Raw genomic sequence first — 15,456 nt, forward strand, 5'->3', positions numbered from 1 at the left:
TATCTGGACTCTATAAGGAACTTAAATCAACAAGAAAAGAAACAACCCCACTAAAAAGTGGACAAAGGACATGAACAGAATCCTCCAAAGAACACATACAGGCAGCCAGCAAACAGAAAAAAATGCACAAAATCACTAATCAGCAGAGAAATACAAATCAAAACCGCGGTAAGATCTCACACCAGTCAGAATGACTATTATTAAAAAGTTAAATAACAGATTTTAGCAAGATTGCAGAGAAAAGGGAATGCTTAATAGGTTATTGGTGAGAATGCAAATTAGTTCAGCCCCTTTGGAAAACAGTTTGGAGATTTCTCAAAGAACTAAAAATAGAAATACCATTTGCTCAGCACTCCCATTACTAGAAAATAAATCATTCTACCAAAAAGATGCCTACACTCATATGTTTATCATAGTACTGTTCACAGTAATAAAGACATGGAATCAACCTAGGTGCCCATCATTGATGGATTAGATAAAGAAAATGTGATACATATACACCATCTAACACTGTGCAGCTATAAAAAAGAACGAAATTATATCCTTTACAGCAACATGGATGCAACTGTAGGCCATTATTCTAAGCAAATTAACACAGATACAGAAAACCAAATACTGTGTCTTTTCATTTATATGTAGGAGCTAAACATTGGGTATGCACGAGCACAAGATTGAGAACAATAGACACTGGGGTTTCCAAAAGAAAAGAGGGAGACAGGGGAGTAGGAGTTGAGAAACAACCTATCGAGTGCTGTATTTGCTACTGAGCAACAGGATCATTAGAAGCCAAAACCTCAACATCACACAATATACCCATGTAACAAACCTCTATGTGTATCCCCTGAATCTAAAATTAAAAATAAAATTTTAAGTATTTTAAAACATGAATTTAAAAATAAATTTTTTTAATCTGTGTTCTTTGCCCACTTTTAAATAAAATTTTTTGTTGCTCTTTTTAAGAAGTTTGAGTTCCTGTAAATTCTGAATATTAGTCCTTTGTTGAATACATAGGTTGCATGTTTTCTCCCAATTGTTAGGTTGTCTGTTCACTCTGTCAGTTATTTCTTTTGCTGTACAAAAGTTTCTTAGTTAAACTAAGTCACTTTTGTCTTATCTTTGTTTTTCGTTGCATTTGCTATTGAGATGTCAGTCATAAATTCTTCACAGAGGCCAGTGTACAGAGTTTTTCCTAGGGTTTTTTTAGGACTTTTTAGAAGTTTCAAGACCTTGAATACACCTTGAGTTAATTTTTTTTGTTTGTTTGTTTTTGCACCTTGAGTTAAATATTTTATATAGTGATAGATGGGTTCCATTTTCATTCTGCATATGGCAATCCAATTTTCCTGGCACCATTTATCGAATAGAGTCTCCTTTCCTAGTTAATGTTTTTGTCAGCCTCATTGAAAATCAGTTGTCTATAGGTATGTGGCTTTATTTGTGGGCTCTCTCTTCTGTTCCATTGATCTATCTGTCTGTTTTTATACCAGTACTATGTTGCTTTGGTTACTATAACCATGCATTGTAATTTGAAGTTGAGTAACATGATGCCTCCAGCTTTGTTCTTTTTCCAGAGGATTGCTGTTTATTGAGGTTCTTTTTTTATTTCATATGAATTTTAGAATTGTTCTTTCTAATTCAGTGAAACATGATGTTGGTATTTTTATAGAAATTGCATTTAATCTGTAGATTGCTTTGGGCAGGGTGAGTATGGGTTATTTTAACATTATCGATTCTTCTGATCCATGAGTGTGGGATGTTGTTCCACTAAATTTGTGTCATCTACAGTTTCTTTCATCAGTGTTTTGTAGTTTTCCTTATAGAGCTCTTTCACCTCCTTGATAAGATGTTTTCCTTGGTATTTTACTCTGTGTGTGTGTGTGTGTGTGTGTGTGTGTGTGTGTGTGTGTAGCTTTGGTAAATGACTGACTTTGATTTAGTTCTCAGCTTGATTGTTACTAGTGTATAACATTGCTTCTGGTTTTTGTAAGTTGATTTTGTATGCTGAAACTTTACTGAGCTCATTTCTCAAAGAAGTCTTTTTGTGGAATCTTTAGGGTTTTTTAGGTATAAGAGATAACAGAGATAACTTGACTTCCTCTTTTCCAACTTGGATGACTGATTTCTCTTGCTTCTTTTCTGGCTGTGACTTTCAGTACTATATTGAATCAGAGTGTGTAAGTGGACCTTTTTGTCTCGTTCCCATTTTTAGAGGGAATGCTTTCACGTTTTCTCCATTTGTATGATATTTGTTGTATGTGGCTTTTATTATGTTGAGATATGTTCCTTCTGTGCCTAGTTTGTTGCAGGTTTTTATCATGAGATGTTAAATTTTGCCAGATGCTGTTTTTGAGTCTGTTTAGAGTATTATATGGTTTTGTTTTTAATTTTGTTCCGGTAGTGAATTGCATTTATTGATTTGCATACGTTGAACTTACCTTGCATGCCTGGAATAAAACCCACTTGATCATGGCGTATTATCTTTTTGATGTACTGTTGTATTCAATTTGCTGATATTTTGTTGAGGAATTTTGCATCTGTATTCATCAGGAGATACTGATATTTGTTGAGTCCTTGTTTGGCTTTGGTATCAGGGTGACACCAGCCTTGTAGAATTAGGGAAGATTCCTTCCACTATTTTGGAACAGTTTCAGTGGGATTGGTACAAGTTCTTTTTTGTATGTGTGGTAGTGTTCAGCTCTGAATCTGTCCTGTTCTGAGCTTTTTGTTGTTGTTGTTGCTGCTGTTGTTGGGAGATTTTCATCTTACTAATTTAATCTTAGTACTCATTATTGGTCTGTTCAGGGTTTCCAGTTCTTTCTGGTTCAGTACAGTCTTGGGAGGTTGTATGTTTCTAGGAGTTTACCCACTTCCTCTAGGTTTTCTAGTTTGTGCATGTAGAGATGCTCATAGTAGTATCCGATAACCTTTGTATTTCTGCAGTATCAATTATAGTATCTTCTTTTTCATTTCTGATTGTGTTTATTTGAATCTTCTCTCTTCTTGGTTAGTCTAGCTGGCAGTTTGTCAGTTTTGTTTCTTTTTTCAAATAACTAACTTTTCACTTCATTGATCTTTTGTATTATATTTTTGGTCTCAGTGTCGCTTACTTTTCCTCTGATCTTTATGTCTTATCTTCTGTCAGCTTTGGATTTGATTCTTGTTTTTCTGTTTCATTGGGTGTGACATTAGGTGGTTAATTTGTGATTTTTTTTTTTTTTTAATATAGACAACACTTTAAACTTTCTTCTTAGCACTGCTTTTGCGTATCCCAGATGTTTGGTATGTTGTATCTTCTTTTTCATTCATTTAAACATTTTTTTAAAGTTCCATCTTAATTGTGTTGTTGACCCAAAGATTGTTCAGTAACATGTTATTGAATTTCCATGTATTTGTATAGCTTCAATAATTCCCCCTCAGGATTGATTTGGAGTTTAATTTCACTGTGGTTTAAGAAGATACTTGAAATGATATCAATTTTTTTAAAAAAATTTGAGACTTGTTTTTGTGGCATACTATATTCTATTTTAGAGAATGTTTCATGCCTGATGAAAAGAATGTATATTCTGCTAGAGTAGAACGTTCTTCAAATGTCTGCCAAATACATTTAGTTTAGAATCCAATTTAATTCTGATGTTTCTTTGTTGGTTTTGTGTCCTGATAATCTGTCTAGTACTGTCAGTGGAATATTAAAATCACCTACAGTATTGCTGTTTATATCTTTTCTTAGGTTTAGTAATACTTGTTTTATGAATTTGGGTTTGGGTCCTCTGCTGTTGGATGCATATATATTTAGGATTGTTATATCTTTCTATTGAATTGATCCCTTTATCATTATATAATGACTTTGGTTTTTGTTTTGTTTTGTTTTTGGTTTTTTTACTGTTTTTGGTTCAAAGTCAGCTTTATCTAAGTATAGCTACTCCTACTTGTTTTTTGTTTCTGTTTGCATGGATTATCTTTTTGCACCCCTTTCTTCAGTCTCTAAGTTTCTTTACCACTAAGGTGAGTTTATTGTAAGCAGCATATAGTTGGATCTTGTTTTCTAAATTCATCCTGCCAATCTGTATCTTTTAAGTGGAGCATGTAATTTATGTTTACAGTAAATACTGATATGTGAGGTTTTATTTCTGTAACAATGTTAATTGTTACCGCATTGCATTGTAGTTTCATTGGTGTAATTATTTTACAAGAACTGTGAATTTTTTACTTTCTTATATTTTTATGATGACAAGTATTGACCCTTCATTTCCATGTTTATACCTCCCTTGATCATTTTTGTAGAGCCAGTCTAGTGTTGACAGATTCCCTCAATGATTGTTTTCTAGGAAAGACTTTATATCTCTCTTATTCCTGAAGGTGTTTCTAGGAGGGTACAAATTTTCAGGTTGCCAGTTTTTTTTTTGTTTTTTTTTTTTACTTTAAGCCTATTTTGAAAATAGAATCCCAATCTCTTCTGACTTGTTAGTCATCTGCCAGGAAGTCTGCTGTTAGTCTGATATAGTTTCCTTTGTAGGTGACTAGATGCTTTTTTTCTCTTGCTGATCCTAAGATTTATTCCTTCATGTTGGCCTCAGACAGTCTGATGACTCTGTCATGGTGAGGTTTTTCTTGCAATGTATTTTTCTAGGTTTCATTGGGCCTCTTATTCTGGATGTCTAGATCTCTTGCTGTACTAGAGAAGTTGGTTTTCCAAATTTTTTGCTTTCTTTTCTTTCTCAGGAATACCTACAATCCCTAGGTCCACACATTTTAATGTAATATTTTACTTCTCGAAGGCTTTGTTACATCTTTAAATTTTTTTTTTGTTTCTTCAAATGACCTGTTTATGTTCTGAGATTGTTTCTTCTCCTTGATCTAGTTTATCGTTGAAGCTTTCATCAGTATTTTGTAAATCTTTTGGTGAATTTTTTATTTTCAAAAGATTTTTTAAATATCTTATTTCTTTGGTAAATTTATCATTTATATCCTGAATTGATTTTCTGTTTCTTTGTATTGGTTTTCAGATTTTCCTTGAATCTCATTGAGCTTCCTTAAAATCAATATTTTGAATTACTTAGGATTTCAGTAATTTTGGTTAGGATTTATTGCTAGAGAGTGTGCTCCTCTGAGGGTATTGTAACAGCCAATTTTTTTCATACTTCCAGAATTATGACATTGGTTCTTTCTCATCTGGAGAAACGCATTTCTGATGTTTCAGTTCACTTTTGTTTGGACGAGACTGTTTTTCCTTGAGGATGTGACTATAATATACGTTGAATAGGGTCATTTGGCTTTGCTTCTGAGTTCTTTTAGTGGCAAAGACTATGAATTTCTTGGTTTTAGATAGCTTTGGCGGCTTTCTCAGATGTCAGGTGTGATTGTGGTATACTTGGCATGTGAGCACACTCATATCCTCCTGTAGAGCCAGAGTAGCAGAGGTCTCAAGAAGCTTATCTTGTTCCCAAATTGTGTGCATTTATGTTAGCAAATTTTGTATTGGGTTGCGCAGTTCAGCCTCCAGGCCAGTAGGTAGCATTTGCAGGTATGAGTCAGTTTCAGCGGTAACAGTGAGGTTTACACGTCACCTTTGTTTGCCAAGGAAAGCTCAGATCTACTAATGACTGGCAGAAGCATCAGCCCTGATGAGGTTTGCATGGGGGAGGGGAATCATCAGGCCACTGGTAAAATGCACTGAGGTCTCTTGAAGGGAGACGGGGTGGAGGGGGTTGGGTACGGGAGCAAGGTGAAGACTTTCTCAGCACCCTGGCCTCAGCAGGCAGGAATGTGATGTTTCTTTGTCACCCTCCTGTTCTGGTGCTCAGGTTGTTGAGTTCTATTAGACACTGCTGTTTATTTCCAACTGGAGTGTAGCCTAGAATTACAGGAGATGCTTGCTCCGTGGTTTGAGACTACTCTTCTGTGCTGTCTGGAAATGGCTGCCATGCAGACTCTGCTCTCCATGGGAGGACTGCTGATGCTCTGTGCAGAGAGTGGGAGAGGACCCACCTTTCTCATGAGCCTGGGCCCAGAGACCACTGCCATTGGAGCTGCAGTTGCCCTTCACAGCTCCAGATAGCTTGCCCTCTGGTTTCTTGTGCCAGCTTCCCATGGGAGCAGCAATGGCTGTGCCTGTAGCAGTGGGTGGAAGGGGAGGAGGTGTCCCCTTCTCTATGTCTGGGCTCAAGCGCAGAGAACAATTGGCCAGTGGTACGGAACCTTACTCCTCACTTGCAGTGTTGAGCAGAGTTTGTTTCTCTGTCTTGCCAGCAGCAGGCATTCATTTGCAGCCCCAAGCAAGGAGCTCTTGGGCTCTAGAAAATGCATGCTTTAGTTTCCTTTGTCCCAGGGCTATCCCTTTGGTGCACTGCACTTTGCCTTCCCTTAAAAGTAGTACTCTTTGAGGGATAGATTATTGGGAACCATGCAGCACCCCTGGGTCTAACTAGCACTGCTGCCCGCTGAGTTGGTGCTGGGGAATGTCAGCAAGAGCTTCCAGGATGTCGAAGCACAAAAGGCATGAGGTTCCCTGGGCAAGATACAGTCCCCTGACCTATGTGCCCTGACAATCATGCCTTGCCACAGGCACTCAAGTCTGGGGATGCGGTAAGAAGTTGAGCAACCCAGCGTGAGCTTGCAGTTTGGTGTAACACCCTCAAGAAATCCCTACCCTTACCACTGTCTTGGTTTGTGAGAGCAGAGGAGCTCTCCCATAGATTGCATACTACCAGTCTGCCACAGGAATGAAGGATCCTGTGTCTGAGTTTTTTCCTGTGATTTTGTGTACTGGCATTCTCTCTTCTATATTCTGTTAGAGCTGTGATTATGTGTTTGTAATATTGGTTCTTTTTCTTTTTTGAGACCAAGTCTTAGTCTGTCGCCCAGGCTGTAGTGCAATGGCACAGTTTTGGCTCACTGCAACCTCTGCCTCCTGGGTTCAAGCAATTCTCTTGCCTCAGACTCTTGAGTAGCTGGGATTACAGATGCCTGCTACCATGCCTGGCTAATATTTTTATTTTCAGTAGAGACAGGCTTTCACCACGTTGGCCAGGCTGGTCTCAAACTCCTGTCCCCAAGTGATCCACCCATTTCCTCAGCCTCCCAAAGCCCTGGAATTACAGGAGTGAGCCATCGCCCCGTCTTAATTTTGGTTCTTTTTTCTGAAGAGAACTGGAACCTGATGTCTCTAGTCAGCCATCTTGAACCTCTCTCTTTGATTATGATTATTATAATTAACCTTGCAACCCTTGATAACTTTCCTTTACTTCCAAAAACACACAATAAAGTACATAAAATTATTTGGAAGTTTCTTGCAAAAGAACCATTTTTTCTATTTACCACATTGCATTTTTAAATTTATTTTGAGAGATTCTTATGATTATTTGCATTTTTAGTCAATTGAGAAGCATTTTCTTGAATATGTTTATTTGTATTTTTATGTCAATATTTGTCATCAAGTATATATAGAACAGTAGAAATAATACTTTATACAAATAAAGTATTGTCTTTCTAATACTAAGTGGCATAGTTATTTTCAGTAATCTTTTGAAGTAGATACATCTTTTAGTACAAAAGAAAATATCAAAAATAGATGACTCTTCTACTCTTCCTATATTTTTAGGTATTTTCCTTAACCAATTTCTTTTATTTTCTAGGTACCTAGTCGATAGTCGCTGGTTCAAACAGTGGAAAAAATATGTTGGCTTTGACAGTTGGGACAAATACCAGATGGGAGATCAAAATGTGTATCCTGGACCCATTGATAACTCTGGGCTTCTCAAAGGTCATTATTTTCTTCCTTCAGTCAAGTTGTAAATGTGTTAAATTTCATTATGTAAATGTCAGTGGGTCGAATATGGGAAATGTTAGTGTAAATAAGTTGATAGAGTAGAAATATCTTTGCATTACAGATTTAACCTAATGAACTTACTATTCTAATTAGTTATTTAAAATGTTATTATTCTGTATAATGACAAGTTTTGTTTTTCATTTATGATGTAATAAGGCTTTATCGTTTCAACCCTTATGTTATTTCTTCATTTAAATATTTCATTATTAAGTAATCATTAATGATTATTAATAAATAAGACTGATTATTTGTTATTAAATAATTATTAAAGACTGATTATTTTGAGAAATGCTATGTCACATATTGGACATGGCACTTTTTAAAATTTGAAGAACAATCACATATCCTTACATTCTTAAATTTTTACATTAGCTTTCTGCAACCCTCACTACTTGCCAGTCCTTCTGTATGCCTCTTATTATGCTTGAAGGGAACAAAATGTAAGTACCAGAACTTCCATTTCTAACAGTGGTTCTCAAAACACTGGATATCAGGCAACAGAAAACAGTGATCCCTGAGATATGAGAAACAAAATAGGTAAGCCCTCCAACTGTTTTCAGTTTACTGCATTGGAAGAGTTTTCAAGACACAGCATGGGGTGATGAAACCTATGCAGACCCTCGCTCTCTTTCTTAGTTGAGAAAACAGGAGTTTGAAGTTCAGGGAAACCAAGAGTCCTGGGAAGTACCAGAAGATAGTAAGCAACTCAGAGAGAGAAAGAGAGAGAGAGAGAGAGAGAGAGAGAGCGCGAGCCAGCCAGCAACCTAGACCCTCCATAGGGTTGCTCTTAAGTCTTCAGTTATTAATCAGCACTTTGCATGTGAGAAAACTGCCCAAGGCCAGACAAAGTACCACTGAAAAGAAGTAACAATCACTGGGGCTAATATAGGATTGGAAATCATTGGTGTTCTCAGCAGCAAGAGTGGAAAACCACATAATTTACAAAGTAGACTACTGAGAACAGTTTTGCTTATGTAATAGGGTAAAATTAATTTTCCTGCTCCACTAACCTGAAAGCATCAAACTGTTTCCAAGTAACTTAACTCCATTTCAGAATAAAACTTGAATATCTGTAAGAATACAAAAATATCCAGCATACAATAACATAAAATGTATAATGTCTTAGATGTGACCAAATATGACCTGACATGTAAAGAAGCAGGAAAATATGACCAATGATAACAAGCAATGTCAATCTTAAAAACAAATCTCCCGCACAAGACATGGAAAAAATTAATAAAGAACAGATGAAACAAATACAAAATTAAAAGTTGCTAGATTGAAACCCAGCTCTATGAATAATCACATTAAATGTAAACACCTCAACTAAATGTTGTGACCATGAGATTAGATTAAAAAGTTAAGACCCAGCTATCAGCTGTCTGTAAGAAACTTCTTTAAGCATAAAGACACAGATAAATTTAAGACATAGAAAAAGATAACACCAGGTTGTGGTAAGCAAGACTAACCCCCAGTGACCCTCACCATTATAGAATACTCTCCCCTTTGAGTGTTGGTGAAACTTGTAAATAGGATTAAGCTGTCACCCCTATGATTATGTTATGTGGCAAAAGGAGACTATCTGGGTGAACTTAATGTAATGAAATGTACCCTTTAGAAGCAGAGCATTTTCTCTGGCTAGTGGCAAAATAATTCCGAGATTCAAGCTTGGAAGAGAGGTACCAAACATATGATTGCTGGTTTGAATTTGGAAGGAATCATTGAGATGCAAAGCAGGCAACCTCTAGGAACAGAGAGAGGCCTCAGGATGACAGCCAGCAAGGAAACAGGAACCTCAGACTCACAAACATGAGTAACTGAATTCTGCCAACAACCTGAATGGGCCTGTAAGGGGATTCTTCCTCAGACCTTCAGATAAGAGCCCAGCAGGGCTGATATCTTGACTTCAGCTTGTAAAACCCTAAGCTCAAATCCATTTGAGCCTGCCTGAACTACTGACCCACAGAACCGTGAACTAATAAATCAGTGATGTTTAAGCCACTATGGTAATTTATTTTACAATAATGGAAAACGAATACACATGCTAACACTATTTTTTTAAAAGCCAGAGACATTAAGTTTCAGAATAAAGAACATTATCAGGGATAGATGGTCACTTTATAGTGATTAATGAGATGGGATAGTTCATCAAGAGAATACAGTAAGCTTAAATATATACCTGCCTAATGGCCTAACTTGAAAATATGTGAAGAAGAGTGATGTCAGCAAGATGATAGTGTAAAAAGTCCCAGACCCCAACAGAAGCACTGAATTAACAATGGACCAGAGTATCTTTATGAGAAACGCAAGATCCTGTTAAGAATTTGCAGTGCTCCAAATGAGCACAAAACTGAAAACAACATTGAAATGGGTAAGAACAATTTTATTTTGCCCACATCAGCCCCTTCTCCAAGCAGACTTAGGTTAATCTCAGGAGAGATTGTCTCAGATCAGGACAGAAAGAGAGAGAGCATGTGTTTAACTTTCCAGCCTTTCAGTGTGCTACCAAACAAGCCAGTTTAAAAAAAAAAAAAAATTATCACCTTACACAGAATGCTGATGCAGCCAGCATAGTTCTGATACCTGGGGGCTGTTAACAAAGGGAAAGGGTAGGTGGTTGCTGCAACTGGAAAGCTCAGAGAGATTGAGAGAAGGCTAAGAATCTGAGGCTTCTCTCCCAGGAAAGAAGGAGAGGAGTGGGGGCATTCTAAACTATTCATGCCTTTCAGTGTGCTACCTGAGGGGCCAGTTTCTGTCTTGCCTTATTGTACCAGAAAGCTGACATCGTTCAAATAACTGGGGGAAGTTAAGAACAAAAGAAAACGAATAGGCAGCTTGTTGCAACTGCCACAGCCCTGTAATATTGGGAGAAGGCATAGAACCTGAGACTTGTCCCCAAGGAAAGAGGAAAAGGAGTGGAGTGTACCTCCAGTGTTCCAGTCTTTCAGGGTACTGCTTGAAGGGCTGATTTCTGTCTTACCTTAGTCCTTGTGCTAATGGAACTGGCATAGTTTGGTGGGGGCAGATAGGAACAAAGGAAAAGGGGCAAGAAGCTTCTCGCACTCAGCACAGCTCTACAAGATTTGAGAAGGCAGAGAACTCAAGGTTTCTTTCCAAGGAAGAGGGAGACAAGTGGAATGGGCCTCTTAACGTTCTGATCTGTGGTATGATGTAGTAAGATATCAGAAGGAGGAAGAGATTATGGGCTTCTGGGAAAAAAAAAATCAATAAAGCCTTCTAATTAGGAATCTGCATGCACAAGTACAGAAAAGACATACCCACAGAAAAAGTTTGAGATGTTCTTAGAATCTCCAGCCAGGCTGATGGGTGGAAATAAAGCTATTTGCCTTTCAAAGCCAGTTTATAAAGACTGGAGAGGTGGCTATTTCTTCAGTTGCAGAAACACCATGCAAAGCTACAAGAACTCAAAAAATCAGAGAAGCATGACAGAAAGAAACAGAATCTCCAGAAACTGATTCTAAAGAAATGGAGACAAATTGCCCAACAGAGAATTCAAAATAATTGTCTTATAAAGCTCAGTGAGTTGCAAGAAAGCATAGACAGCTTAACAAAACCAGAAAAATGAAAATATCAACCAGGAACTAAAAATTATGAAGAACTAAAAAAATTTTGAAATACAATAACTGAAAAATTCACTAGAGGTCCTCAGCAACAAACTTGATCAAATAGATGGATTGGCAAACTTGAAGACTGATCATTTGAAATTATCCAATGAGAATAAAAATAATGAAAAGTAAAGGAAGTCTAAGTAACTTATGGGACACAATCAAGTGAACCAATTTGTGCATGTAAGATTTCCAAAAGGAGGAAAGGGAGAGGACAGAAAGGATATTTAAAGACATAATGGCTCGGGCCAGGCATAGTAGCTCACGCCTATGACCCCAGCAGTGTGGGAGGCCAAGGTGGGTGGATCACCTGAAACGGGAGTTTGAGACCAGCCTGGACAACATGCAAAACCCTGTCTCTACAAGAGATTTTTTAAAAAATCCGGCCAGGCGCAGTGGCTCATGCCTGTAATCCCAGCACTTTGGGAGGCTGAGGTGGGTGAATCATGAGGTCAAGAGATTAAGACCATCCTGGCTAACATGGTAAAACCCCATCTCTCCTAAAAATACAAAAAATTAGCTGTGCCTGGTGGCGCATGCCTGTAGTCTCAGCTACTCGGGAAGCTGAGGCAGGAGAATCACTTGAACCCTGGAGTTAGAGGTTGCAGTGAGCAGAGATCGTGCCACTCTACTCCAGCCTGGTGACAGAGCAAGATTTTGTCTCCAAAATAATAGTAACGATAATAATCTGTGCATGGTGGCATGTGCCTGTAGTCCTAGCTGCACGGGAGGCTGAGGTGGGAAGATTGCTTCAGCCCAGGAGGCAAAGATTGCAGTGAGCTGAGATCGCACCACTCTACTCCAGCATGAATGACAGAATAAGACCCTGTCTTGAAAAGAAGAAAAGAAAGAATGCAGTAATGGCTGAAAGTTCCTAAAACTGGGAAGGGAAATGGATATCTACGTTCACGAAGCCCAAAGAATTGAACAACACTGTTAATCAACTTGGCCTAATTGAATTTTATAAAACATTTCTTTTACCCATTAGGAATCACACCCTATCCTTTCTCTGCCGTCACCACAGCCCTAGACAACTACTAATCTCCTTTGTCTGTATGAATTTGCTTATTCTAGATATTTCATATAAATGGAATCATACGGTGTGTGTTCTTTTTTTTTTTTTTTTTTTTGAGATGGAAACTCGCTTTGTCACCCAGGCTGGAGTGCAGTGGTACAATCCCAGCTCACTGCAGCTTCCACATCCCAGGTTCAAGCAAGTCTCCTACCTCAGTCTCCCAAGTAGCTAGGTTTACAGGCATGTGCCACCACAACTGGCTAATTTTTGTATTTTTAGTAGAGATGAGGTTTCACCATGTTGGCCATGCTGGTCTCAAATTCCTGACCTCAGATGATCCACCCACTTTGGCCTCCCAAAGTACTGGGGACTGCAGATGGGAGCCACTGAGCCCAGCCCAATATGTGTTCTTTTATATTTATCTTCTTTTTCTTTTTCTTTTTTCATGTTTCATTCATGTTGTTGCATGAATCAGTACTTGATTCCTTCTTATGGATGAATGATTTGTACTGAACAGATATCACATTTACTCTCTGCACTCATCAGTTGATAGGCATTTGAGTTGTTTTCTCTTTTTGGCTATTATGAATATTGTTGCTATGAACATTCACATACAAGTTTCTGGGTAGATGTGTATTTTCCTTTCTTATGGGTAGATACCGAGACATGAAATTGTTGGGTCTTTTTAAACTTCATTGTTGAACTATTTTAGGAACTATAAGACTGTTTTTACAAAGTTGTTGCATCATTTTACATTGTTGCTGGCAGTGTATGAGGATTCACTGCTCCACATTATAGCCAACACTTGTTATTGTCTGTCCTTTTAATTATAGCCGCCCTCATGGGTGTGAAGTGGTGGTACCTCATTGTGATTTTTGACTTGCATTTCTGTAGTGATTAATGATAAGTATCTTTTTTTGTCCTTGTTATATATCTTCTTTGGTGAAATATCTATTCAGATCCCATGCCCATTTTTAAGTGGAGTTGTTTGTCTTTTTATTGTCGTATTTTCAGTTTGTTATTTATTTAGGATACTAGATCCTTATCAGATGTGTGAATGACAAAAATTTCCTCTTATTTTGTGAACTTTTTCTTTTCTTGGTGGTGACCTTTAAAGCACAAAAGTTTTTAATTTTAAGTCCAATTTACCATCTTTTTATCTTTGTTGCTTGTGCTTTTGGTGTCAGAAAGCATTGCTGAACCAGGGTTGCACAAATTTATACTTACATTTTCTTCTAAGAGTTTTATAGTTTAGGCTATTACATTGACACCATTGGTCTATTTTAAGTTAATTTTGTAATACTCTAACTTCATCTTTTGGCATGTGGATATTGAGTTGTCCTGTAGGCTTTTTAATGGAAATGGACAAGCTGAGTCAAAAATTCATGTGGAAATTCAAATGACAGAATGGCCAGAACAACTTTGAATTTTAAAATAAAGTAATATAACTTAACACTATTTGATTTCAGTCCTTATTTTAAAGCTGTAATAATAAATACAGTTGGATATTAACATAAAGACAGATACATCAGTTGATCAGATTGGAGAATGCAGAAATAGATCTACACATATATAGTCATTTAAGTTTAGAAAAATGTAAAAGAGGAATTCACTGGCAAAAGATAGTATTTTAAACAAATGCTGCTTGAGCATTTGGGTATCTGTTTGCAAAAAAACTGAACTTTGATCCATACATGGCACTTTATACAATATTAATCCAAAATGGATTATAGACCTAAATGTAAAAACTAAAACATTTTGGAAAAAATCTTTGTGGTGATGTATTAGCCAAAATTTTCTTGGATATGATTCAAAAGCAAGGCTGATAAAAGAAAAAAATGTGATAAATTGTGTCTCATCAGTAATAAAAAGCTTCTTTAAATGACACTCTCAAGAGAAAGAAAAGAGAAGCCACAGTGTGAGAGAAAATGTTTACAATCATGTAGCTGATAAAAGGCTTGTATATAGAAAATACAGTTTATAAAACTCACTTTGAAGAAAACATAAAGCCCAATGGAAAAAGTAGGCAAAAGGTTTGAACATAAAAGAAGATGTAGGTTTCAAAAAGCACATGCAGAAATGTTCAACATAATTCATATTAGAGAAATGAAAATTAAAACCACAATGAGAACACTGTCCCATACCAAGTGTTGGCAAGAATGTAGAGGAAGTAAAACTATCATACACTGTTTCTGTCAGTGTCATGTGGTAAAATCACTTCAGAAAACAAACAGTCTGGCAGTTTCTTAAAAAGTTAGACATACATTTGTTATAGAACCCAGTCATTCCAATCCTTGGTATTTACCCAAAATAAATGAAAGCATTTTATCTATATGACCAGTTGTATACAAATGGTCATACAGTGTTATTTGTAATAGAAAAAATTGTAAACAACGCAAATGCCCATCAACAACTGAACGGATAAATAAGGTATACATTCATATAATGAAATCCCACTCAGCAGTTAAAAGAAATTAACTATTTGTATGTAAAAACATGGATAGATCTCAAAGTATTTACATAGCATGAATGAAGCCAAACAAAAAATAGGACATACTGTTTTTATGTAAGACTCCAGAAATTGCCAATTTGTCTGTTGTAACAGAAAGCAGGTACTGTTTTCATGTACAATTCTAGAAAATGCAAAATAGACTGCAGTTGCAAAACACAGAATATGTAACATTCTCTTAATGCCTCAGGTTTTTTCCTGCTTCTTGATTTATATTGTTATATCCTGTTAGGAATAGCATGTTCTCATTATTGAAATGCTACCAGGAACAATTTTGCTTTCTGTATCTGTTAATTAAAACTAACTCAGAACAAGAAAAATCTCCGTAAAGTTGGATATAACTCAGTGAGCTATTTCTGTTTCTCTTTCTGCATTTTAAAAATTCAGAAGGAGAGATAACAAGTCTCAGGTTAGGACTGTGATATAGGTATGGTTCCAGAAATTTCTTCTAGATCTCTGGCCTGTCTTATACTAAACTTTT

The 15,456-nt window shown here is 36.8% G+C and overlaps 1 protein-coding gene across 6 annotated transcripts in view; it reads left to right on the plus strand.

Annotated features, from left to right (window-relative positions):
- The window catches only part of USP15 (ubiquitin specific peptidase 15), a 150,047-nt gene that overhangs the window by 31,231 nt on the left and 103,360 nt on the right, over positions 1 to 15,456 (plus strand). For all 6 annotated transcript variants that reach the window (XR_005580034.2, XM_010337267.3, XM_010337268.3 and 3 more), the window contains exon 2: positions 7,632 to 7,759. Coding sequence is in view for 5 of the 6 variants with exons in the window: in XM_010337267.3 (XP_010335569.1) it covers positions 7,632 to 7,759 (128 nt within the window). In the remaining variant the exon portion in view is untranslated. The remainder of the gene's footprint in view (positions 1 to 7,631; positions 7,760 to 15,456) is intronic.

This window comes from Saimiri boliviensis, chromosome 7 (assembly GCF_048565385.1).
Source record: "Saimiri boliviensis isolate mSaiBol1 chromosome 7, mSaiBol1.pri, whole genome shotgun sequence".
Classification (NCBI taxonomy): domain Eukaryota; kingdom Metazoa; phylum Chordata; class Mammalia; order Primates; family Cebidae; genus Saimiri; species Saimiri boliviensis.